The sequence below is a fragment of the Rhinopithecus roxellana genome, chromosome 1 (assembly GCF_007565055.1).
Source record: "Rhinopithecus roxellana isolate Shanxi Qingling chromosome 1, ASM756505v1, whole genome shotgun sequence".
Classification (NCBI taxonomy): Eukaryota; Metazoa; Chordata; class Mammalia; order Primates; family Cercopithecidae; genus Rhinopithecus; species Rhinopithecus roxellana.
The window spans coordinates 59,460,091-59,484,928 of NC_044549.1; the positions used below are offsets into that span (position 1 = coordinate 59,460,091).

A 24,838-nucleotide genomic window follows, 5' to 3' on the forward strand; every position below is an offset into this window, starting at 1 on the left:
AATGGACTTTATGCCAGGGATGCAAGGTTCTTAGAATATTCAAATATCAGTAATATGAGTCATCCCATTAACAGGTTAAAGAAGAAGCATGACAAGATCATTTACTTATTGCAGGAAAAAGCACTTGACAACATTCAACACCTATTCATACTAAAAATACTCAGAAGAATAGAAATAGAGGTGGACTTTTTCAATGTGATAAGGAGCACCTGTAAAAAAACCCTACAGCTGACATTAAGCATAATGGTAAAAGATTAAGTGCTTTCCCCCTAAATCAGAAATAAGGCAAGAATGACTGCTCTCACCGGTCTTATTTAAAATGAAACTAAAAGTTTTAGCCAGGGCAATAAGGAAAGAAAAGACACACATATCAGAAAGGAAGAAATAAAACTGCTTTTTTCCTATTTTATATATAGAAAAATCCCAATGAACCTATAAAAAGCAACCTCCTAGAACTTACAAATGAGTTCAATAAAGTCTCAAGGTACATGATAAACATACAAAATCAATGAGCGAGCACATAAAAAGAAATTAAAAATAAAATACCACTTAAAATTACTCCAAAAATATTAAATACTCAGGTGTAAATATATCTAACCTGTGTAGATTTGTATGCTGAAAACTACACAATGCTGGTGAAAGCAATCAAATATCTAAATAAATGGAGAAATATTCCATGATCATGGATTAAAAAATACAATTTAGTAAACATTAATTATCTTAAAATTATTCTAGGATTACTCAACCTAAATAAGGTTTTGTTTTTTTTTTTTTTTTTTCGTAGACATAGGCAAGACTACTTTAAAACTTATTTGGAAAGGCAAAGAAAATAGAATCACAAAAATAATTCTTACAAAATGAAGGAATCACTATCAATTTCAATATTTATTATATAGTAACCATGTCTGCATGTTTGGTAGAGGAGTAGACACATAGATAAATGGAACAGAATAGAGAACTCAGAGACACAAACAAGCATGGCAAACTGATTTTTGACCATGGAATAAAAGCAATTCAACGAAGGAAGTATAGTCTTTTCAACAAATAGTATTGGAGTAATTGGACATCCATAGGCAAAAAGTGAACTTCAGCTTAAACCGGACATATTATACAAATAGATTTAACTGTAAAACTATAAAATTTACAGGAATAAAATGGGAGAATGTCTTCAGGACCAGGGGCTTGATGAAAAGTTGTTAGACATAACACAAAAAGCATAATCTATCAAAGAAAAGCATAGATAAATTAGACCTCATCAAAATTTAAAACTTTTGCTCTGTGAAAGATCAGTAAAGATAAGATGAGTCTGGGGAAAAAAAATGCAAACCGCATAGCTCACAAATGATTCATAACTAGAATATATAAAGAGTTCTCAGAACTCAAAATTAAAAACATACACTGATAAAGGACTTGTAAGGATGTGGAGAAAGCAGATCACACATACTTTGCTAGTGGAATGAAAAATGGCCCAGTCACTCTCAGAAAGTTTGGCAGCTAAAAACACAAACTGAAAATACACTTAGGTGTCACAGCAGTTGTACTTCTGGGCATTTATCCCAGAGAAATGAAAACCATGTATACACAAAACCTGGACATGATTGTTCACAGCAACCTTACTTATAATAGCCAAAACTGGAAGCAATGGTAATGTTCCTCAATAGGTAAATGGCTAAGGAAAATCTCTGTGGTACTTACATACCATGGAATGCTACTTAGCAATCAAGAGGAATGAACTATTGACATGTGCCACTTAGACGGATCTCAGGGCATTTTGCTGAGTTTTTAGTGAGATGGAAAATAGAGTAGTGGTTGTTAAGGATTGGTTAGCAATGGTGGGTGGCAGGGGTGGTGGTGTGACTGTAAAGGGCTTAACATAAGGGAGAATTTTGTAGTAATAGGATAGTTCTATATGTAAAACTATATACTCACATTGTATCAAGGCCAAATTCCTGATTTTGTTATTATGCTACTGTTATGTTGGATGTAACCAGTTAGCTGCGTCAAAGGTACGGGGCTCTATCTCTCTGTACTATCTTTGTAACTTCCTGTAATTATTTCAAAATAAAAAGTTAAATCCAAGGGAAAATCATTGATCCTGTTGGAAATAGATTTTAAACATGCTATTTTATCAACAAGTCTATTATTTATAGAGTCAACTTTCCTAAGGATAATCTGCCTACCCTTCAAAATACCTCAGATTCTAATAGACAAAATATGTGTTTCCTTCAGTGTCTTGGGGCTGTCTAGGCAATGATAGTTCAGATCCAGTTGGAGGATGAAAACAGGAAAATTGAAGCTGATACCCTGGAGTATCTCAACCTCCCATTAGATGAGCACAGATATGTTCTTAATGATTGGATCAATTTACCTGTTGAATACATCTGATTTATAAAGTCATCTCTAGCAATTGATCTGTACCAAATCACAGATATCCCAAAGAGCAGAAGAAAGCAAAAGGAAAAAAAGAGAAACCTTTTGTTTCCTGGCCCTTCCTATTTTTTAATGTGAACTAAAGAGTTGATATTGTTTTCACTTGTTCATTGAAAGACTAAATCAGCTCTAATATTGCAAATGATCAAATGTCTAGTTATATCATTAGACACTTTTAACAGCAAAGGCTTTACTTTGATTCAGTAAATCAATATCCCCTAGGGTTCTCCCAAAGGGATGCCATAAAATGAGCTTGGTTTTATAATTTGTCCTTTTAATATCTATATTTTATTCAAAATACAGTCATTGGAACTGATTTTGATATTGCTTATGATAGCACAATTCTTACTATATTTCTGACAGAACTTTTCAGATGGAAACTTAAAGGGAGTTCTCCTTTGTCAGAGAAAGGTTGTAAGAAAGTAGAATGAAGACATTTATTGAAAAATCCATATAGCTTCAAGCCTCCTTAGGAGATCAAATGGAAGATACTCGTTTTTTTCTTCTCAGCCCTCGATTTTGTCATTGTATCTCTGGACCATTGCATGGAGTAGTGGTCCAGTATTAAGAGACGTGAATCTCTAACCCAGGGAAACTTTGGACCAGCCAACAAAATTCTGTGTTTGGAAGTCAGATCAGAAAATAGTTATCACATGTATAGCCAAAATCAGAAGAAGTATTCCACCAGGGCTTGCTCACCCCTCCTTTTAGCCATAAAAAACAACCTTTTCCTATCTAATAGCATCCTGTTCCCTCCTATTTTCTGCTGAGAGGACGTCTTGGCAATTGGGATAATATTCCATTAAACTCCAAGACACGTGCTTCCTCATTTTAGCAGTCTTGCTGACTGTACTTTACATAATGTCTCATTGCTGAAATCAAGTAGTGTCTTATCAAGTTTTTAGTTAAGTAATTCTCATTTAAATCTATTTACTTTCTAAGAACTCATATTCCCCATTCTGGACAGTCTTGTGTAATTACAAATTTTATTATAGCATTAGAGTCTAAATCTCCTTTTGACTTCCACTATCACTACCCTGATAAGGCTTCATTTTTACAATGTCTTCTCTGGGGTTATTTGCTCAATCTTTAAGGCCTTGAAAATGAATTGTGGTTGCTGACATTACTATTTACTAACATTTACTCTCAAATTGCAAATCTCTGAGAAAGACAAAGTAGAAACATGACAAGTGGTATGAATTCCAGCTCTAACCCTTACTATCTGTGTCTTCAGCCTGGCTTTTGAATTTTTCTAAGACTCAGATTTTCATCTGGGAAATACTGGTGAAATACTGTGTTGTGCCTTACTTACAGTGGGTGCTCAGGAAACATTAGTTTTCTCTCTGTTGTGATTTCTGCACAGGGAAGTCAAAGATGTCTCAGGCTTACATTGAAACCTGGAATGTGGGAGATCAGAGGAAAAAGTAATAGATGAATTCTGATGAATACACAAATCTCTTCCCACACATTCTGATACATGGAATCTCTGGGCTGGCAAGACTTATATATAAGAGATCAAGTGGAAAGAGTGAGTTATAATCTCAGAGAGTTTTGACAGTCAAAGAGAATGATATTTCTAGCTCCCTGGATTGTTCTTCCGCCTCAAGAGAACTACTTCAGTCCAAGTTAGGATGACCAGATAAGCCAAGGGAGTATCTCAAGGGAGTTCAGTTTGGAGATTAAATATACTGGTGAACCTGTTTCAAAGAGACAGTTTAAACAAGGAAGTTAAACCCATTTCGTTTGTACCAGAGAGACAGTAATTTACAGAGATGCCTGACATGAGGACGTTAATGCCATTGAAGAACTGATTGCTTATGTTTCCCAAGGGAAGAGAGAATACCATGCCATGCAAGGCCACAGCGGGAGCATCAAGCTTTGGTCAGGAGACAGAAGCAGGGATGAGAAAAAACTGAGACAAGAGCCGTTATTGGGATTTCTTCAACAGCAAGGCAAGCCAGGGTAAATAGTTTAGTATTGGCTAGTTTGAATAACAAACAGGCTTAGGGGGAAAAAAAAAGTCTATGTTAGACAAGCTTTGTTCAGACATGAGTTACAGTGCTATTGGCCATGAGTGCAGTGCTAACGAATCAACAATAATGTCTGAAATAAGATGCCTTTAAACAGAAACACACATAAAACAAGGTTATGTATCGATTTGGTTGAAAATATTCTGACCAGAAGCTGGTGGGAAACGTACCCTGTATTTCCCCTAGGAGCCTTGATTCAGTATTCATTAATTTAGTGTTTGTGGCAACATTATAAAACATAACAAGAATTGATTGTACAATTCTGGTGAGGATGCAGAGTAACTGGATCTGTCACACATTGCAGGTGGGAATGTAGAATGGTATAACAACTCTGAAAAAGTTCGGCAACTCGTTTTATCAAGTTAAAGATACATTTACCATACAAGCCAGTGATTGCACGTTGGGGAGTTTACCCCCAGAGAAATGAAAACTTACTTACATGTGCTCTTTAAATGGTAGATTTATGTCTTGTTGCTAAATTTGGGAAGTTTTGGGCCATTTGTTTTTCAGGTTCATATTCTATTTCTTCTCCTTGTGGAACTCAAAGGACATTAATGTTAGATTTTTGTTATCATCTCACAAGTCCCAGAGGCTCAGTTCATGTCCATCTTTTTTTTTTTTTTTTCTCAATTGTTCAGACTGGATGTTTTCTATTGGTCTATCTTCAAGTTCACAGATTCCTTCCTATTTCGTCTCACTTCTGCTATCAAACCCATCCAGTGAGGTTTTTAATTTTGTTTTTATTTATTGTACTTTTCATTTCAAAAATTTCATTTGGTTCTTTGTATTTTTATTTTATTGTTCAGTTGGTCTATTTTTACATTTGTTTCAAGAGCATTTGTAATTGCTTCCTGGAGCATTTTTATGATAGCTGCTTTAAAATTTTTATCTAAACACCCCAACATCTGTGTCATCTCAGCTCTGGCATCTGTCAATCACATTTGTATATGATTTGGGATTGTCCTATTTCTTAATGTAATGAGTAATTTTGGGCTGTATTCTAGATATTTGGAATATTATGTTGTCAGACTGATTCCTATGTAAAGCTGTTTTGGCAGCTAGTCAACCATGTAAGTTCAAACTGCATGTCCAGCTCACTTTTGTGGGTCATGATTCAAATGTCAATCTACTTTATAAGTCTGCAGTTCTGCTGTTCTGGTTGGCCGCACTTGTGTACCAACCTAGATGACAGGAGTATACTCTATCGTCTCTTTAGCAATGGCTAGAGTAGGGAAGGCAGGGGCACTAATTACTGCGGGGAACAGAAGACAGGGTTTTATGCACTGACACAGCTGGGCACGGGGAGTCATCTTCTTCCTGCAGAGGAGATGGATTTACAATTCTGCCCACCACTCCAGAGAGAAAGGGTGCTTCCTCATATCTGTGGTGTCATGGGAGGTGAGTAACAGGAAGGTGGAAGTCAAAGTTGACCTACAGGCTCTATGTAGGAAGGATACAGCCTCACACGCAGAGCAAGGAGATGGAAGAAAGAAAGGGTTCCACCCACAAACTCTACTGCTGCAACATCTGTTGTGGCAGAGGGTAGGTGTAGATTTTTTTTCATGGTGTTTACCTCGAGAACAGATAGATGTTCATTAAAGGCTTCTGGACTATTATGTTGCACTTTTCCCAGTTCTTTGGGCAAGAGAAAACAGGCTTTTCTTGAGGGTATATTTTTGTCTGCACCTATTGACACTGCTGGGTTTCAGGTTTCTCTAGAGCCCAATCTGAGATATTCAGAAGATGAGAGAAAAAGAGAAAAGAAAACAAAACCCAGGGCCTCATTCAGTTCCAACAACCTGAGGCAGTATGCTTTTCCTCCACATTTTAGAGTCCTCTGCTGGGTAACTTATGTATTTTGTCCAGGGACCTTGGTTGTGATAAGCAGAAGGAGTAAAATAGAATTCACTTTGCCTAGAACTGGAAGTACAACCAATTCCTTTGGGATGGCTATTAAGGATTTCTGATTTTTTGGTCTTATGAACAATACTGTGATTCACATTCTCCCACATACGACTTGGCCTCTTAACTCCTTGAGATAAATTCCTGCAGGTAGAAATCTTGAAGTCAAGAGGTAATACACTGTTACAGCTCTTGATACATATTATGTGTGATGTAACACTGTCCCCCTGTAATTCTTGTTAGATATTATCTTTCTGTTTAATATTGGCCAAGCTGATACATGAAAGACTGTTCAGTCTGGATTACTCATCAAGAACTGCAAACCTCTAGCCTTTTTCTATTTCTTTTGTGAATTATTAATACCATTTGTTCACTCTTCTTTCTTTAACTTTTAAGTTCTGGAATACATGGGCAGGATGTGCAGGTTTGTTACATATGTAAACATGTGCCATGGTGGTTTGCTGCACAGATCAACCCATCACCTAGGTATTAAGCCCAGCATCCATTAACTATTCTTCATAATGCACTCTTTCCCACTGCCCCACCCCCAACAGGCCCCAGTGTGTGTTGTTCCCCCATCCATGTGTCCATGTGTTCTCATGGTTCAGCTACCACTTATACATGAGAACATGCAGTATTTGATTTTCTGTTCCTGTGTTTGTTTCCTGAGGATAAGACCTTCCAGCTCCATCCATGACCCTGCAAAGGACATGATCTCATTCCTTTTTATGGCTGCATAGTATTCCATGATGTATATGTACCACATTTTATTTATCCAGTCTGTCATTGATAAGCATTTGGGTTGATTTCATGTATTTGCTATTGTGAATAGTGCTGCAATGAACATATACATGTGTGTATCTTTATAATAGAATGATTTATATTCCTTCGGGTATGTAACCAGTAATAGGATTGCTGGGTCAAATGATATTTCTGCCTCTAGGTCTTTGAGGAATTACCACACTGTCTTTCACAATGATTGAACTAATTTACACTCCACCAACAGTGTAAAAGTGTCCCTTTTTCTCTACAATCTCATGAGCATCTGTTGTTTCTTGACTTTTTAATAATCACCATGCTGAATGGTGTGAGATGGTATCTCATTGTGGTTTTGATTTCCATTTCTCTAATGATCAGTGATATTGAGCTTTTTTTTCATATGTTTGTTGCCTACATGAAGTCTTCTTTTGAGAAGTGTCTGTTCATGTCTTTTGCCCACTTTTTAATGAGGTGGTTTTTTCAAGTTTCTTGTAGACTTGGGATATTAGACATTTTTCAGATGAATAGATTGCAAAATTTTTTCTCATTCTGTAGGTTGTTGTTAACTCTGATAGTTTCTTTTGCTGTGCAAAACTCTTTAGTTTAATTAGATCCCATTTGTCAATTTTTTCTTTTGTTGCTATTGCCTTTTGTGTTTTCATCATGATATCTTTGGTTGTACCTATGTCCTGAATGTTATTGCCTAGATTTTCTTCTATGGTTTTATAGTTTTGGGTTTTACACTTAAATCTTTAATTCATCTTGAGTTAACTTTTGCATAAGGTGTAAGGAAGGGGTCCCTGGATTCAGCCCCTTTCCTAGGCAAATGCACAGGATCTCCTGCCTTGCTGGAATTCCTGGGGTTGGAGTATGCAAAACTCCCAGGTTTCCCTAAATGCTCCCGTGAGTGGGTAGGCAGCCACTCCACCAAGACTCTGCACAGCTCTGTGCTTTGGACCCAAGGCCCTGGTGATGTGGGCTCATGAAAGGATCTCCTGATCCACTGGTTGCAAAGATCCATAGGAAAAGCATGGTTTCCCAGGAAGGGTCATGCAGTTATTAACCACCTCCTTTGGCTGGGGGTGGGGGTTCCCCTGGCTCTTTGCCACTCATGGGTGGACCATCACCCCACCCTACTTTTCCTCACTCTCTCTGGGTTGAGCCATCCTACTAGTCAGTCCCAATGTGAGAATCTAGATACCTCAGGTGCAGAATTCACTCACCGTTTTGTGAGAGCCGTAGATTGCAGCTGCTTCTAATCAGCCATCTCGACCCCTCTCATGTTCACTTTTCTATTGAGATGTTCATCTTTTGCTTGCTGATGTGTAAAAACTTTCCATATATGAATATCAGTATTTTGTCTGCCATATAGTCTATTAATACTATTGCCAGTTTGAGTTTAGTTTGGTTTATGTGGTTGTGCCATGTACAAAGTTTTATTTTTCTGTAGTCAAATCTATCAATTTTTACAAATTAGCTATTGGGCAGATCTTCCTTCCAAGCCCTATTCTGAACCCGAATAGTTCCCTTCTCTCTTCTGTCCCCTTTTTGTGTTTGAGATGTCAGGAGGGAAGAGACAAACCAACATAGCTCTTTTTAAAGAACAGGAATGGAGTAACACATGAAAAAGGTCTTTAAGATTAGTTTTTCCTAATCTTTTTTGTAAAATAAAAGCCCTCCAAAAACCCATGCAAATCCCTCACTACTTCACTCACTCTGACCTAAGCCAAATGCATACATGGCCAAATCAGAGCCATCTGCACTGACTTTCCACAGGCAATATCCATTTCCCTTGGGAATGTCAGACACAGCATCTTTCACAGATTCCCTCCTCAGTTCCTATTCCTTGTCTGTGCTCTAGTAGTGAATCAGGAAAGACAGTGATTAAATAATATATGGCAGCATCAAATACCAGTTTTTCTGACTTTGACAGTTTCAAGAGTTGTCGCTAACTTTCTCTCAAGCTGAAACCTAGTGGTTTTACCGTAGTTTCTTTGCTGTGGCACTCAATCAGTTTCAGTCCTCTGTCAGATATATAGCACTCATACATATTTAAATAGTCCAAAGTCTTGTCCTGATTCCTATTTCAACCCATGCCCCCCCGCTGAGCTGACCTAAGCATTCCACTCTATTGACTTGTGTGTGAGAGAGAAACTATGGATTATTTTTTATGTTATCTTTTCAGTTATTGCAATGCTAAAATAGCAAGGGCATGATTTTATTTTCCATGCTGTGAATGGCCTATAAAACACTGAGCACTGAACTTAATACATGTAACAAAGCAATGGTGAAGATGCAATTCAAAGAGAAGGCAGAGAAGTTCAGAGACCCAACTGAACTTCTGAGAATAGTATTTCAGACTTGGAAGTAGAAGACCAAAATTTATTTGCTTGCTTCCATTTCTTGATCATTAATTACAGTTATTCAATTAATAATTCAGTGTCCTGAACTATTTTGATAACTTCTCATTAAGAGAATCAAAGCTGATAATTAAGGAATGAGTCAGAGACCTCATCCATAGAGAGCAAGGGCCCAAATGAACAACATAAAAGATGCATCATTTTACATTCCTAACATGTAAGTGGGCTATGAATATTGATAGTACCAAATAGGAGAGACAAAAGTATGAGCTTGCAGAGCCCTGCTTTCTTCGTAGCCAAAAATCAATACTACAGAGACGCCCAAATGCTTCAGTAACTGTTCATCAATTATTTACTGGGCTCTTTTGTTCTAAGTTTCTGTTTGCAAGATTACTTTGTAATTTGAAATGATTGTTTCCTTTAATATGGCTGCTGAATGGGGCTTGAGTTTTTTTACAAGATGAACCTGAAAGAGTGTGTGTGTATGTGTATGTGTGTGTCATCTGTCATCTCATGTTTCGGATTAAAATGGGATAACCCATGTTCTGCATCTTTCTTTCCAGTGGTGCTCTGATGGCCACCAGATAGGTATTACAGGCCAAGGCACTTACTTGTCCATGAAGAAAGCACATGGGTTTTCAGCATTCTGCCAAATTGACAGCTAAGGGCAACAGGAAGCAATGGTTCTGGAGTGTTTGCTTTTGTCCTTTCTTTGCTTTCTCAAATTTCTCACTGACTTGGAAACAAGGAAAAAACATGAAAAGATGTAGTCTTACGTGTTCACAATTTTCTATCAGCAGCATTCACTTAAACCTTAAGCCCCAGTTTTCAGGCAAGGTTTTTTTGGTTTTTCTTTTGGCATGAAATGACCAGTTGGACTACAAGTTATTCATAAATGATACACAACTTTATTAAGAACTGATTACAGTCCATGGGCACTGGTAAATTCAACCAAGTGTGGATCAAAAATACTTGGGGGGGGGGGGGAAATGGTTATGTCTATACTGAACATGTACAAACCTTTTTTCCTGTCATTATTCCCAAAATACAGTATGACGACTATTTATATAGGATGTGCATTGTATTAGTATTATAAGTAACATAGGGATGACTTAAAGTTTATGGGAGGATGTGCGTAGGTTATATGCAGATACTACGCCAGTTTGTTCAGGCTAGACTGCTTCACTAAATGGCAAAGTTAGTCAACAGACTAGCATTGGATTTATCCTTGGTCAGTGGGTCCCTAATAGTGCACAAAGAATTTTGTGCAGAAGCACTTTCCAGTTTATCTGTGAAATAGGCATTTTTGGTATGGTGTTTCCATTGCCACTTTCAGGAGTCAATGCTCAACCTTGTATACACACCACAAGTTCTTACAAAAATTCAAATGCAAAAAGCTGGCCAAGTAGAGATGGTGGTGGATGAAGGAGTATATATAGACCCATAAAAGGGGCAGGTTCTCCTCTGCATCCAGTAGTGTTGGTGTGAGAGAACATAGGCTGTTCAATGTTGCCACATGGGCTTGTTAAAGCAACCTTGGAAATCCACATAACATATGCTAGATTGTATCTGCTCTTGTAATCAAGTGCAGGCTTAGCTGTTCACCACTTATAAAACCAATAACAAGGATGAAGAGTAGTGAAAGGAAAGTGATTCTATTTCCAGAGCTAGCTGTGGGGAAACAGCCAGCTCACCCTTTCTAGAACCACTTCAAACTTTCGGCTGGGGAGAAGGGATTAAAGAGGGAACTTGGAATGGGAGGCATGGGGGAATGGTGCTGAATACAAGGTCCACATGTCTTCTTCTGGTGGCTATCTCAAACTATTGTCTACCAGGAGCATGGAAGGCTGTCATCTTAAATGGCTGGGGTGTGGACTAACCACCTTGAGGTAATTTCTGGAATTTTGCAGCTGGGTCTCCATGCTTGGTCTGTCTCAACATCAGCCCCTGGAACTTCTAAGTAAGCATATAATTAGATAAAAGCATATAGTTAGATAAATGTGCATGGGGGAAAGAAGGAGTATATAGTGGTAAAAGGAAGGGAATGGAGTTTCAAAGTATGTTTGAGGCTCTATTTTAAGACTAAGGAAAAGTTTCTACAGTTTGTTTTGAGGTTACATCTTGAGACTTGGAAGAAAGGAGGGGAAAAAAGTTTAAAAGTCCATTTTCAAGCTCGACTGCTCAGTTACACTCTCAGGTAGCCTCTGGCATGAGGAGGGGCAAGTGACCTGCCAATGAGCACAGTGGTATATGTAACTTACAGTCAGCTTATAGTCCAAGACCAACTACAGAGCAGTTCAATATTTTTAATATTGTTCCTGGCCAGGTTTCCTTTAAATAAATTCTTTAAAATACAAATATTCTTTTAAACTCAAGCAGAAATTCAGTTATGATTATTTCACCCATTTAAAAAAATGGGTAGCAACATGATATTCTTCATCAGTCTGTTAACATTGGGATAGTGGTAAAGACTGCAGGTGCTGGATGCAAACAGAATCTGACTACAGATTTAAGGCTAGCCCATCACCTGGACACCTAGAATACAGAATAGTATTTTAAAAGTACTCTCAAAGAAAAATAAATCTAGAATTTTCTGTATCTCACCATGACCCTCATTGTATAATTTCCAGTAATAACTCCCTGTGTGAGTTTGGGTTGGTCTAATATTTTGTAGGTCTTAAATTCTTCTCTATGAAATGGAAATACTCATAAATATCTCCCAAATTGAGTAGAAAAATAGGTTTGTAGAGGGATAGAGAATTTTACCAATAACTCTGAACAGTCTTGTAGAGGCTCCTTAAATGTAATTTATTAACAGAGTTTCACCTTTCCAATGTGGAAATGAAGGCAAAGGGGTACATGGTTTGGAGCAGCACATCCAGACATGAGGGGGAAGAGAGAAAAATCTAGGTAGTTACTGTTCCTTTACAGAGACTTTGGCTGTGTCCACACAGATACAAGCAGCAAAGGTTTCTCGGGTGTTGAGACTACATGTGCCAGTCAGAGTCCTAACATGCTGTGACCAACAGCCTCAAAACTGTCCTGGTATGTTTGTTTTAAATTCTGTAAAAATACCGAAAATTCTCTTACCTATTTCCCTATAGGAAAGGAATGAGAATGATAACATTAAAATGCTTCTCAAAGCAAGCCCCATTTCAGGCCTTACTTTTGAAGTAAAAAGTACATGTTGAAACAACAATGGATGAAATGGCAGCTTTGAGGCCTGCCATTTTCCCAAATGGACCACTGATTCCCTGGAAGTGGTTTACGCACCAGAGATGTACCTAAAGGTGAAGTACTGTCATAGTTACTTGATCTTATTTGAGGTATGAGATCAGACACATGGGCTAAAAAATTAAGTCACTGTTTCATGTATCATAAAATTTCCATATATATATATATCAATACTAAAGGGAGCAAAGTATGCATAAAACATCATGAGTGTACCTAAGCTTAATGCTACATAGGTTTGGGAGAAGAAACGAAGCCACCCAAATGTTATGTGCCAACTTTGCGATATAGTTCAATTTTTAAAAGGAGTTTTTCATGTTTAAAATCTGCAAGCCTAGGTAGGATGTTAACACAAAGTCTTAAGGCGTATAATAATCACAAAAACATGTATGCCATCAGCAGGATGATTTTTTTTACTTATTCATACGATCATAACAAATGTAGTAAGCATCTAGTCAAATTCAAAAATTTAGCCAACAAATCTTTCCATTCCTTCTACAAGAATAAAATCAAATAACCATTATGCTATAAACAACATTAAAGTATTGATTTATTTTCCCCCCATAAATGTGAAAGGTCAGGGATAATTAACTTGGTGCACAAACTATGTTTTTGGTATTTCTTAATATATAAAATCCATCCCATATTTTTACAGTAATATGTACCTTATACATTTAAAATCTGGGTCAGTCAGTCTTCATCTGTTTCATGTTTCCACGTGACAGCATCTGAGAATATGTGGAGACATGTCTGCTGCAAAATCATTAAGCCAATCAGGACTCAGATTTTAAAGAAATAAGAAATAACACAGAAGTAGGGAAACAGCCAAGTTAAGAACTCATTTACAGTCTAAAATTCAGCACTGAAAGACTCCTGTCTAGGAGTTAAAATATTTTCATATAATTGGCATAAACTTGATCTAAGAAATAACCCTTGATCTAAATTGAGATTTGGTTATATTTTAAATGAGTTACCTACATGACTACACAAAAGCCATAAAAATTCCAACAAGTTTTATAAAGATGTTCTGATAGAGCTTTGGTTATAAAATATTGGAATTGATATGCTTCCTTAGCACTCAGTAAAATGGTACATTGAAGTTAAAACGCTCTCATTTTATCTCTGCTAACTGGACAATGGAAAGTAAAAATACACACAATAATCCAACTACGTCCTTCTATTCTTCAAGGATTATAAAATAAATGTTCTTTACCAGTTAACCAGTTGATCTCTAGCAGTAATTTTTTTCACCAGTTAATCTACATCTGCAAATATGTTTTGCCAAAATCTTTTTAGACCCCTTTAAAACCACTTTAATACAAGGGCAAAAAGAAAAGTTCAAAAGAGGAACAGAATGAGGACCCTTTGAAACATACATCTAAGTTCTTTTGTAAAGGCAGAAAGAAAGTGAAGAATGCACATGCCCTTAGTGGTGATCCATTTTGAAGACTCTAATTTGCTCTTCTCGGATGTTGGAGGTATGCTCCTTGGGAATCCAGATAGGATGTCAAGTGTGTGGTGGCTTGTGGTCATAATTCGATGAAATAAAATCACAAAGCAGAGAGGGCTGGGCCAGTTAAGTGAATGCCACCTCTCACAGCTCTCATATACAAATATGAAGTTGCTGAAATCCTAGACAATTTTCTGCAAAGGGGCCAGGATGGGAATCCAATCAAAAGTGCTCCGCATCCTGCTGCCCCTCCAGGATTGAAGCACACCTCTCTCTTCGCTACCGCGTTACCTAAAACAAATCAAATAAGGGAGTATTCAACAATCCATACCCACCAAAATAACCATTCCTGCCCCCTAGACCAATAAGGTCCTGACTGTGAATAATTTATCAGTTTGTACATTTACCTATAACTGACCTCACCAAATCAACTGTCAAATTCTGCTTTGCAGCCTAAAAGCAAGAAATATAAAGAATACATGCACAAAGACTTCCATAAGAGGGTATTATGCAGTCTGGCTTTGCATTTGTGAGGTTATAAAAATCCCATCTGATTAGGTACACTCATCGCCCATCAATTCATGCATGCTAAGCATGCTTTGTTAATGGCACTAAAAATTTTTCAAATGGTTGATTAAAATCAGTGCATGTCAAGATAAAAATGTTGCCTTTATTTTTTTTTATGCAGTTAACTTTCACTTTTGAAAATAGGTTATTTTATAAAACTGCTGTATTATGCATTAAAAAGGTAGTGGTTGTATTTTTCATTTTTAAACATCCAGGCTCATTGCTTATGATCTAAGAAAATAGAACAGCAGTTTCTATAGTTGATTGGTCATATAAGAAATTTTATGTGTTAGCCAATATACCAGTTCAGGTGGAAAAAAAAAAAGCATAAGACTTTAACATGCCTACACCACAAAAGTATTTTTTCAAAGCAAATTATTTGATAGTACAGTCACCATACCTGGGCTTTAGACCCAATCAGCTATGTATGTAAACCTCAGCCTTGCTATTAACTGACATATGGCCTTTATGTATTCAACAATATTACTCCCCTTTTGTTTGTACTGGGTAACTACAGCAAACTAAACAAAACCCTGCCCTCATGGAGCTTACCTTCTAGTGCAGGGGCTGGAAAACTTTTACTGAAAAGGACTACATACAGTAAATATTTTCAGCTTTGCTGCCCATACAGTCACTATAGCAACTACTTAACTCTGCCTTTATTTCATTCACAACAGTAGCCATAGACAATAAATAAATGAACGGGCACTACTTTGTTCCAGACTTTATGTATAGATGGTGAAATCTGAATTTCATATAATCTTCATGCATTCTGAAATATTCTGCTTTTGATTTTTTCCAACTACTTAAAAATGTAAAACCCAGTCTTAGCTCATGGGCCATGCAAAAGCAGGCCAAGGGCTGGATTTGGCCTGTAAGCCACAGTTTGCTGATCTCTATTCCAGAGGAAAAGATTGGACAAACAGGTAAAATTAATAATATGTGCTATGGAGGAAAGTAAAGTAGTATAGTAGAGGAAAGAAAGGCTGGTGAAGGGAAGGTAGAGGGCTGCTCTTCTATACAGGATATCAAGGAAGGTTGAAGGAAGTGAGGGAGGCCTGACTCACTGGGAAGAGAGGAAGAGGCAAATGCAAGGACTTTGGCCTTTTTCTGAGGTTCAAGGAAGAGATGAGAAATGCATGACAAGACTGAACTATCAACTTAAAGAGTTGTGACAAATAGGACAAAGATGTAAGAAAAAGAGGAATCAAGGACAGTTCCAAGATCTTTGACTTGAGTGACTGAATGATGGAGTTGGCCATGTTCTGTGATGGGGTAGATTGTCTCTCTTTGCCTTAGTTTCTTCATCTGCAAAATAAAGATAATAGTACCTGCCCCCTACAGTTGTAGTAAAGAACGAATAAAATATGTGACTTGAATGACACAGCCCAGTGGTTGACACACGGTTTGTACTCAGGGAATGGTGGCTATTGTGATGTTAGCTCTTTCTGGATCTATCAATGTACATCCAGGATGTAATTGTCAAAGGCAACTTATTCCCCATGCCCAGCTCATTTTGGACAACTTCACTGAAGTTGGATGATAAAATGCTCTTGTTTTCCTTTAACATTATTATTGTACTGATTACATGTGGAAGATTCATTGCTACTTCTGAATTTTGATGGATACAGGGCTACTAAGATGCCAATATTAGCTCTACTCCCATTCCTCAGGGTACCCTGAGCATTTCAAGTCTGAATATAGAGATCAGGGAAGACAAAACTTCAGGGTAAAGGAGTCATCTGAGCTGGACATTAAAAGACAAGTGGAATTTTAGAAGAGGAAGTGGAAAAAGGAGGCAACAATGGTATGGGGAAGTACATGGCCTGTACAATGATTGGCAGTGAAGGCCCATTTAAGATGCTTATAATCTGTATTTTACATCAGTTTCCAAGGGGGATCCATTGATGATCTCTCAACAGGGAGGGAACCTGGGCAGGGAGTTTACCCTTGATGCAGAGAAAGCAAGGTATAAGTCAATTAAGGGTGAGAACAGGTAGAGAGTTCAGTTAGACTAATGGTTCCCTCATACTGCCTGTTCATCACAATCACCCTAAGAACAACTGTTTTAAAAGCATAGTTTTCTAAGCCCTATCCTAGACTTTTACTATACCAGAATATCCTAGAGTTAGAGTTCAAAACTGTTTTTTACATGTTCCCATGATAGCATTAAATTATTATTATATTGACAATGACCCGTGGTGATGGCCCAAGAGACAGGTAGATTAGAGAGGCATTTGAGGAAGATACTGAAGACAAAACTGTTGCTTCCGTTCTGTAGAAATTTTCCAATGTGAAATATTGGAAATATTTAGACAACAGAAACTTTGAAAAACGAAGTAAAAGAATCAAGTAGGAAGTCTGCAAAGAGCTACTGAAAAAAATATACTGTACTCCAAAGCAGTTTTTCAACCTTTATACTATTGACATTTGGGGTCAAATAATTGTTGTAGAGGCTGTCTGTGCTTTGAAGGATGTTTAGTAGCATCCCTGGCCTCTACCCACAAGATGCCAGTAGCATCCTCACAATGTGTGATGACCAGAAATATCCAAGACATTGCCAAATGTCTACTCAGGGGCAAAACTGCCTCTGGATGAGAACTACTACTCTAAAGACATAGCTTTTCACCCTTAGTAGAGGATTCAAAAATAAGAACATTAAAAAGTCTAAAATGTCTCAAGATTCAAAGTGATTTGCTTCTACTCACAAACAAGATATGGCAAATGCTTGGCTTCGATGCTAAGAAGACATCATACCCTTGTTAGAAGGCTTAACAATGGCAACCCCAGAGAGTGAAAAACTCCTTAGCACAGAGAATGCAGCAAAACCCAGATTTCAATTAAGGCAGGTCCATAGAGAGGGTCATATTTTCCCACAAGAAACAGTAGCTCTAGAGACGCTGAAAACTATGTTGGCAGAGTAAACTCAATGCCAATATTTTATACCTGGAAAAGATGACTAGTTAGGGAATTATCCTCTCTCTTTTCATATCTTCATCTAAAGCTATTAATATTCAAGTTAACTGCCAACTATTTTCATATTTGCATTTAAATGGAAAATAAAATTCTGACATAGCTGGCTTACTGGAGACCATCTTACTTTAGCCCTTCTGTGTTTTGATGCTGCTGTGCATGAACTGTTTAAAGAAAATTGAAACTATTTTGTTATATAGTTTAGTTAACATATCCTCTAGGGAAACAATTGCTCTGCTTTTCTAGGACCTCTGTCTTACCTGTGGTGTAAGGTCAGTAACAATTTTAAGAAAAAGATACAACTGGAAGCTAGTCACAGACCCACAAATGAATTTACTCTATGTGCATAAGATCCATAAAAGATATAAAATGTTTTATGCAGTTCAAGTCACACTGACTTGGATTAATAAAGGAAACAAAGTTTTATGACTTCAAGATTATTCTCAAGTGACATATCACTAAAAAAGCAGCCCAAGTATCATGATGGCTTGGGGAACTGTATTATCTTTCTACAACTTTTCAAAGTGCTAAATGAAATGTCACTACCATTGAGGATTTAGCTAGAGCAAACTTACATTCCCAGCACTGAGCCAAAATGTCCCTAAAGGTTTGCTTCCTGCAAATGCCTTCTCTAACTACACATAAATAGAGAGCCATTCTACCAAGAGAACTATAGTTGGCTTCTGCTCATGATCTTGTTTTATATTTATATATAAAAATCAATACAAATAGAATCTTCCAAAATGTTATTCCTTAGCCTACAAGAAATATGATGAAAGAAAATTTTTATCACTGATGGATGTAATACCCTAATTCATGTGTTACTCCAAGATTTTTACTTAGGAAGGAATTAGGAAAAAATAGGTGAAACGGCCCAAGGGAAAGATAAGGAAATTATCTTAAGGCAGGGTTTGCTTAGCAAGCATGCTGGGTCTATATAGGATGGAAGTTTATTGGGAATGGCTTAGAATGATACGAGTGTTGACCTCCTTGCACCACCAGTAAATGACTCCATGGACTTCTGCTGCCCTGGATATAAAAGCAGATATCAGGTCATTATCCCAGTCATCTCAATATCAGTAACAAGGGTAAGTTAGCTGACAATCGCAATTAATGTTGAAAATGGTCTTCATTTCGACATTCTGGTTTTACCTAGAGAATCAACTGACAACTATTCCATTGATAATCTGGGGTATAATATCAGCTAAAGTTCCCATTTAAAATGTTTTGTACAATCATATTTTCTAATATTTTGTTTTAGACTTACTATCTTATGTTTTAATATATTTTACAAAATCTTAATAGTTCATGTTCACACTTAGAAGAACAGGCCTGCTTTTGACCTCCATGGCTGAAGATGAATTACTAAGCATTTAGAGTTCTCATTCAAAGTATTCATAAAGGAGACGACATAAGAAAGGCAAGAAGTCATTCACTGTATGTACTTCCTAAGGGATCAAAGTTCAATAGCAATGAGAACTAGAGTCACTCCATTCCAGTATGTCTAATGATCTTAGAATGACCTTGGTCATGTCAATTTTCATTCAAGAAATAGTTACCAAGGCATTCAGCTGGCTCTGGGACTGCCAGAGCCCAACATCAAAGCTCTCCCACCAGACAGAAAGTTCTAGGTATTAAGCAAAATATGGATAGCAATCTATGTAAAATGTAACCATAATAAATGCTCAAAGATACAGGGAGCATGCAGTCAATCAGGAAAGAGGTCCCTGAAAAAATGATGATTAACCAGAAAAGAAAGGATGGAAACATATTCTATGAAGAGGGAACAGCCAGTGCAAAAGGACCAGGGTAAGAGGGACTGACAAAAGGCCAGGATGTTTAGATCAGCGAGAAGGAAGCGGAGGTGGCTTAGCCATGTTACTCATTAAAGACCAGGCAGAGGCTAGTGGACTAATTACCAGAGGGTACCAGTGGAATATTTTGAGGTGGATTAGCTTAAAGGATGTGGATTTTACAAAATTACTGTAGTCACCTGTGTAGGGACCAGACTGGGAGGCAGCAATCTAGCAGTCTAGATGCATCTCCATATGAGATGGCCGATTGGACAAGAGGAGTAAGCACAGTGTTGAAGAATCATGGAAAAGTTGGGTAGTAAAAATCCTAAGGACAGTATAACCAACTGATCATGGGAAGATAAGGAAGAAGGTAGGTTTCTGGCTGGAGAACTGGGTAGACAATGGTGTTCTTCAGTGACAGTGAGAATTAAAAAGAGGACCATTTGGGGAGAAAAGTGTTGGCTTCTAAGTCTTGAATAAGAATCTCCAACCATTAAATCTCCTTTAAAGCAATAGGTATTTCTACTTGAGTAAATCATCTGGATGTGGATTCTTGCCATGGTGTTTTGATACACTGGCCTGTCAGCTCTGAAACTTTTACTTTAAATCGGGCTTGTGAAGAAGCTGAAATGAATTTAGGGGCCCTGCCTAAAATAATGAATTCTCCCACCAAATCACTGCTCTATAAAATCTGACACACAGAATGATGCTGGGAAATGCACTTTTCAAAAAGGCCAAAGCCCTAAGGTAGCACTGCCCAAGCAGGTTTATCAACACATAATAATGTTTTCTTGATGGCAGAATAAAATCAAGGGGAGGAAGCCCCACAGTTGATAAATTGTAAATTGTAGTTGCATTTTGTCTATACTTGCCTTCGTAGTTTTGACTTTATTGCCACTGCTACAGGACCAACCTGAGTAATCTGGCAGCACTTTACAATCCTCTCCTTCCAAACATGGATTCATGTGACACCACCATTTCTGAATCACAATGGAAGCTGGAAAACAAAGGCCAATTAATATTTGTGACATTAATATTTGTTTCTTCCTCCAAAGATGGACAAAATAAAACTCAATACAGAGTGGTACACTGAGTTCAAAGATTGCTATTAAATTTACTGTTAGTAAATTTAAGGAATCCCATCAGGCATATACTCTACAAAATATTTCTTTTTTATTAAAAAATTTAAAAGCAACAGATGTTGGTGACAACATAGAGAAAAGGGAATGCTTATACACTGTTGGTGTGAAGGCAAATTAGTACAACCTCTGTGGGAAACAGTATGGAGATTTCTCAAATAACTAAAAATCAAACAACCATTCAATCCAGCAATCCCACCCCCGGCTATCTCCCCAAAGGAAAAGAGACTGTCGTATCAAAAAGACACGTGCACTCATATGTTTATCGCAGCACTAGTAATAAATAGCAAAGTCATGGAATCAACATGTGTCTATCAGTGGAAAACTGGATAAAGAAAATGTGGTATAGATATGCTATCAAATACTACTCAGCCACAGAAGAGAATGAAATCCTGTCTTTTACAGCAACATGGATAGAACCGGAGGTTATTATCTTAAGTGAAATAACCCAGAAACAAAGTCAAAGTCAAAAGTCAGTCATTTTCTGACTTATAAACGAGAGCTGAATAATGTGTACACAGAGACATAGTCATGGAACAACAGAAATTGGAGACTTGGAAGGGTGGGAAGGACAAGAAGTTACTTAAGGGGTACAAGGTACACTATTTGGGTGATGGCTACACTAAAAGCCCAGACTTCACCACTATGTACCCTTAAGTTTATACAAATAAAAAATAGATCACTTTTGCAGTGGACTGCCCAATTGTAAAATAGAGCTGATGAGATCTCGGGCTTTGTGGTGGGCTTGCCTGGGTTTGAATCTGACTGTGCCATCCTCTAGATTAGACTAGTTCTCGGACTTCTCTGTCAGTTTTTTCATTTGAAAAGTAGATCCTCACCCTAGGATGTTAAGAGGATAAAGTTAATCCGTGTGTGAAAATCTTTGCTGACTTTGAGCCAGTCACAATAGTCTTAGAAAATGTCAGCTGTTATTATGGTCATCATCTTCGATTGCAGGTTACAATGGTATTGCAACTGGTTCTTATGTTTGATGGTCTCTGTTAATAGCAAAAACTAAAAGCACTAAAAATTTCCATCATACATGGTGTTCAGCTCTCCATGCCATTCTAGTGAGTGGCCAGCAACCACTTAAAGTCAATTACAAAAAGCCATAGAAAAGTTGGAGGGCATGGCATTCCTTCACCTTTTCATATGCCTGTTGGTCATTTGTATGTCTTCCTTGGAAAAATATCAATTCAGTTCTTTTTCCTATTTTTTAATTAGGGTATTAATTTTTGGCAATTGAGCAGGTGGGTTTCTTTTATATTTTGGATCTTAACGCCTTATCAGAATTGACTTGTAAGTATTTTCTCCTATTCTGTAGGTTGCTTTTTCATTTGATGTAGTCCCAATTGTTTGTTTTTGCTTTTGTTGCCTGTACTTTTGGTGTCATAATCAAAATATCATTGCAAAGACCAATATCAAGGACTTTTTCCCCTATGTTTTCTTCTAGGAGTTTCATAGTTTCATTTCATAGATTACATTTACATCCTTTTCAAGTTAACTTTTCCATATGGTTTAAGTCACAGGTCTAACTTCATTCTTTTACATGGGAATGTCTAATTTTCTTCCCAGCACCCTTTATTAAAGAGACTATTGTTTCCGCATTGTGTAGTCTTGTCATCCTGTCAAAGACTAGTTGACTATAAATGCATGGATTTCTGAGTTGTCTATTCTGTTACATGGGTCTATGTGTCTATTTTTATACCAGTGCCATACTGTTTTGATAACTATAACTTTGTAATATAATTTGAATCAGGGGCTGTGTGCCTCCAACTCTTTTTCTTTTTCAAAATTGCATTAGCTACTTGGGGTCTTTTGTGGTTCTATATGAATTTTAGGACTGCTTTTCTCTCTTTGTGGAAAATTATGTTGGAATTTTGTTAGGGATTGTATCTGTAGATTGCTTTGGAGAGTATAGACATTTTAACAATATTTCTCCAATCCATGAACACAGGATATTGTTCCATTTCTTTCATTAATGTCTTACAGTTTTTAGTGTACAGATTTTTTTACCTCCTTGGTTAAATTGATTCTTAAGTATTGTATTCTTTTTGATGCTATTATAAAAATAGGATCATTTCCTTAATTTCTTGGATAGTTCATTGTTAGCAAAATGCAACTGAGTTTTGGAAGTTGATTTTGTATTCTGCAGCTTTACTGAATTTATTAGTACCTGGTATTTAAAGAAGAACTAGGCTGTGCATGGTGGCTCGTGCCTGTAATCCCAGCACTTTGGGAGGCCAAGGCAGGTAGATCATGAGGTCAGGAGATTGAGACCATCCTGGCTAACAAGGTGAAACCCCATCTCTACTAAAAATACAAAAAAAAAAAAAAAAAAAAAAAAAAAAAAAATTAGCCAGGCGTGGTGGCAGGTGCCTGTAGTCCCAGCTACTTGGGAGGCTGAGGCAGGAGAATGGTGTGAACCTGGGAGGTGGAGCTTGCAGCAAGCCAAGAACACACCACTGCACTCCAGCCTGTGCAACAGAGCGAGACTATCTTAAAAAATAAAAAAAAAAAAGAAGAACAAGAACTAATGCTCCACTTTCTCTTCCAAAGAATCAAAGAAGAGAGAACACTTCCAAACTCATTTAACAAGGCCCAGCATTACCTTCATACCAAAGCCAGATTAGGACACTAGAAGAAAAGAAAATTCTAGGCCAATATCCTTGATAAACGTAGATCAAAAATCCTCAACAAAACACTAGCAAACTGAATTGAACAGCACATTAAGAGGATCCTCCACTATGATTAAGTGGGGTTTATCCTTGGGCTGCATGAATGATTAAATGTAAGTAAATCAATAAATGTGACACACCACATTAACAGAATGAAAGATAAAAATCATATGGTCATCTCCTGCAGAAAAATCATTCGACAAAATTCAACATCCCTTTATGATAAAACTCCTAACAAAGATAATTTTGTACTGAAGGAATGTAATTCAACATAATAAAGGCCATATATGACAAGAAGTGGGTATCTACGCTCACCATTTTTATTCAATAGAATACCAAAAGTCTTAGAGCAAGCAGGCAAGAAAAAAATATAAAAGGCACTTAAAATTAGGAAGAAGTTAAATTGTCTCTGCAGACAACATGGTCTTATATATAGGAAGCCCTATATATAAGAATAATATAGGAATTCCTAAATACAGGAAGCCCTATATTTCCTGATAGATTTGTACTCAAACTAGGCTGCCTGTGAAGTCAGAAACTCAAGTTCAAACAAAGTTTTACAAATCCTAATAGCTACTTTTTATTGAGGGCCAGGCACCCTGCTAATTTCCTTCCTGTATTTTCTAAATTAAACCTCACTACAAACCTGAGGTTAAAAATTATTTTTCAGGGCAGGGAGGTGAGGGATAAAAGATTACACATTAGGTACAGTGTATACTGCTCAGGTGAGGAGTGCATTAATATCTCAAATTACCACTAAAGAACTTACCTATGTAATAGAAGACCACTTGTTCCCCAAAAACTGTTGAAATAAAAAATATTTTTAAAAACATTTTCCTGTACTTCATAGAAATGAAAAAAATTGAGGTCCAGGGGCATTAAGTGACTAGAGCAAGGTCACACAGTCTGAAAACAGTCAAACAAGCACTTGAAGAGGGGTAGTCTAATGCTACAGCCCAAGTGATAACACTTATATTCATACCTCCCTCCTTTACGCATCTACTTAGAAACAAATCCTTGTATGGAAGGAGGCAAGCCAGTGCATTCAAACAGTTTCCCAGTCAGACAAACACTATGTGGCATGATGAGAGCACAGGATAATTTCATTATTCACTGAACGGGCCAGACACTGTAGAATCTTCTCCACAAGTGGCCACATTGTCCCTGATTCTGGCCAAATATACTGAGCTACTATCTAGTGATATCCATCAAAACAAATAGTACCTAAGTCAGGTGGATTTGTGATCTCGGGTAACCACTTGCTATTTAAATCAGGCATTGCCAACACCAAGAAAGGAATCTAGCCAAATTGGTTATTTATTGTGCCAGAGACTGCCATGAAACTGGTATGGATGTACACAGCAGGTAAAGCCTAATAAAGTTATATTCTTGGCCAGGAATGATGTCTCACACCTGTAATCCTAGCACTTTGGAAGGCCTAGGCAGGCAGATCACTTGAGGTCAAGAGTTTGAGACCAGCCTGGCCAAAGTGGTGAAACCCCGCCTCTACTAAAAATGCAAAA

General features: G+C 37.3%; 1 protein-coding gene across 2 annotated transcripts in view; it reads right to left on the reverse strand.

Moving 5' to 3' along the window:
• Positions 1-13,102: 13,102 nt before the first annotated feature.
• TAFA4 (TAFA chemokine like family member 4) overlaps positions 13,103-24,838 on the reverse strand; it is a 189,997-nt gene continuing 178,261 nt past the window's right edge. For both annotated transcript variants that reach the window (XM_010383052.2, XM_010383051.2), the window contains exons 5-6: positions 20,371-20,495; positions 13,103-14,453 (exon numbers count right to left, since the gene is read on the reverse strand). In XM_010383052.2, coding sequence (XP_010381354.1) covers positions 14,442-14,453; positions 20,371-20,495 — 137 coding nt within the window. In that variant the 3' untranslated portion in view covers positions 13,103-14,441. The remainder of the gene's footprint in view (positions 14,454-20,370; positions 20,496-24,838) is intronic.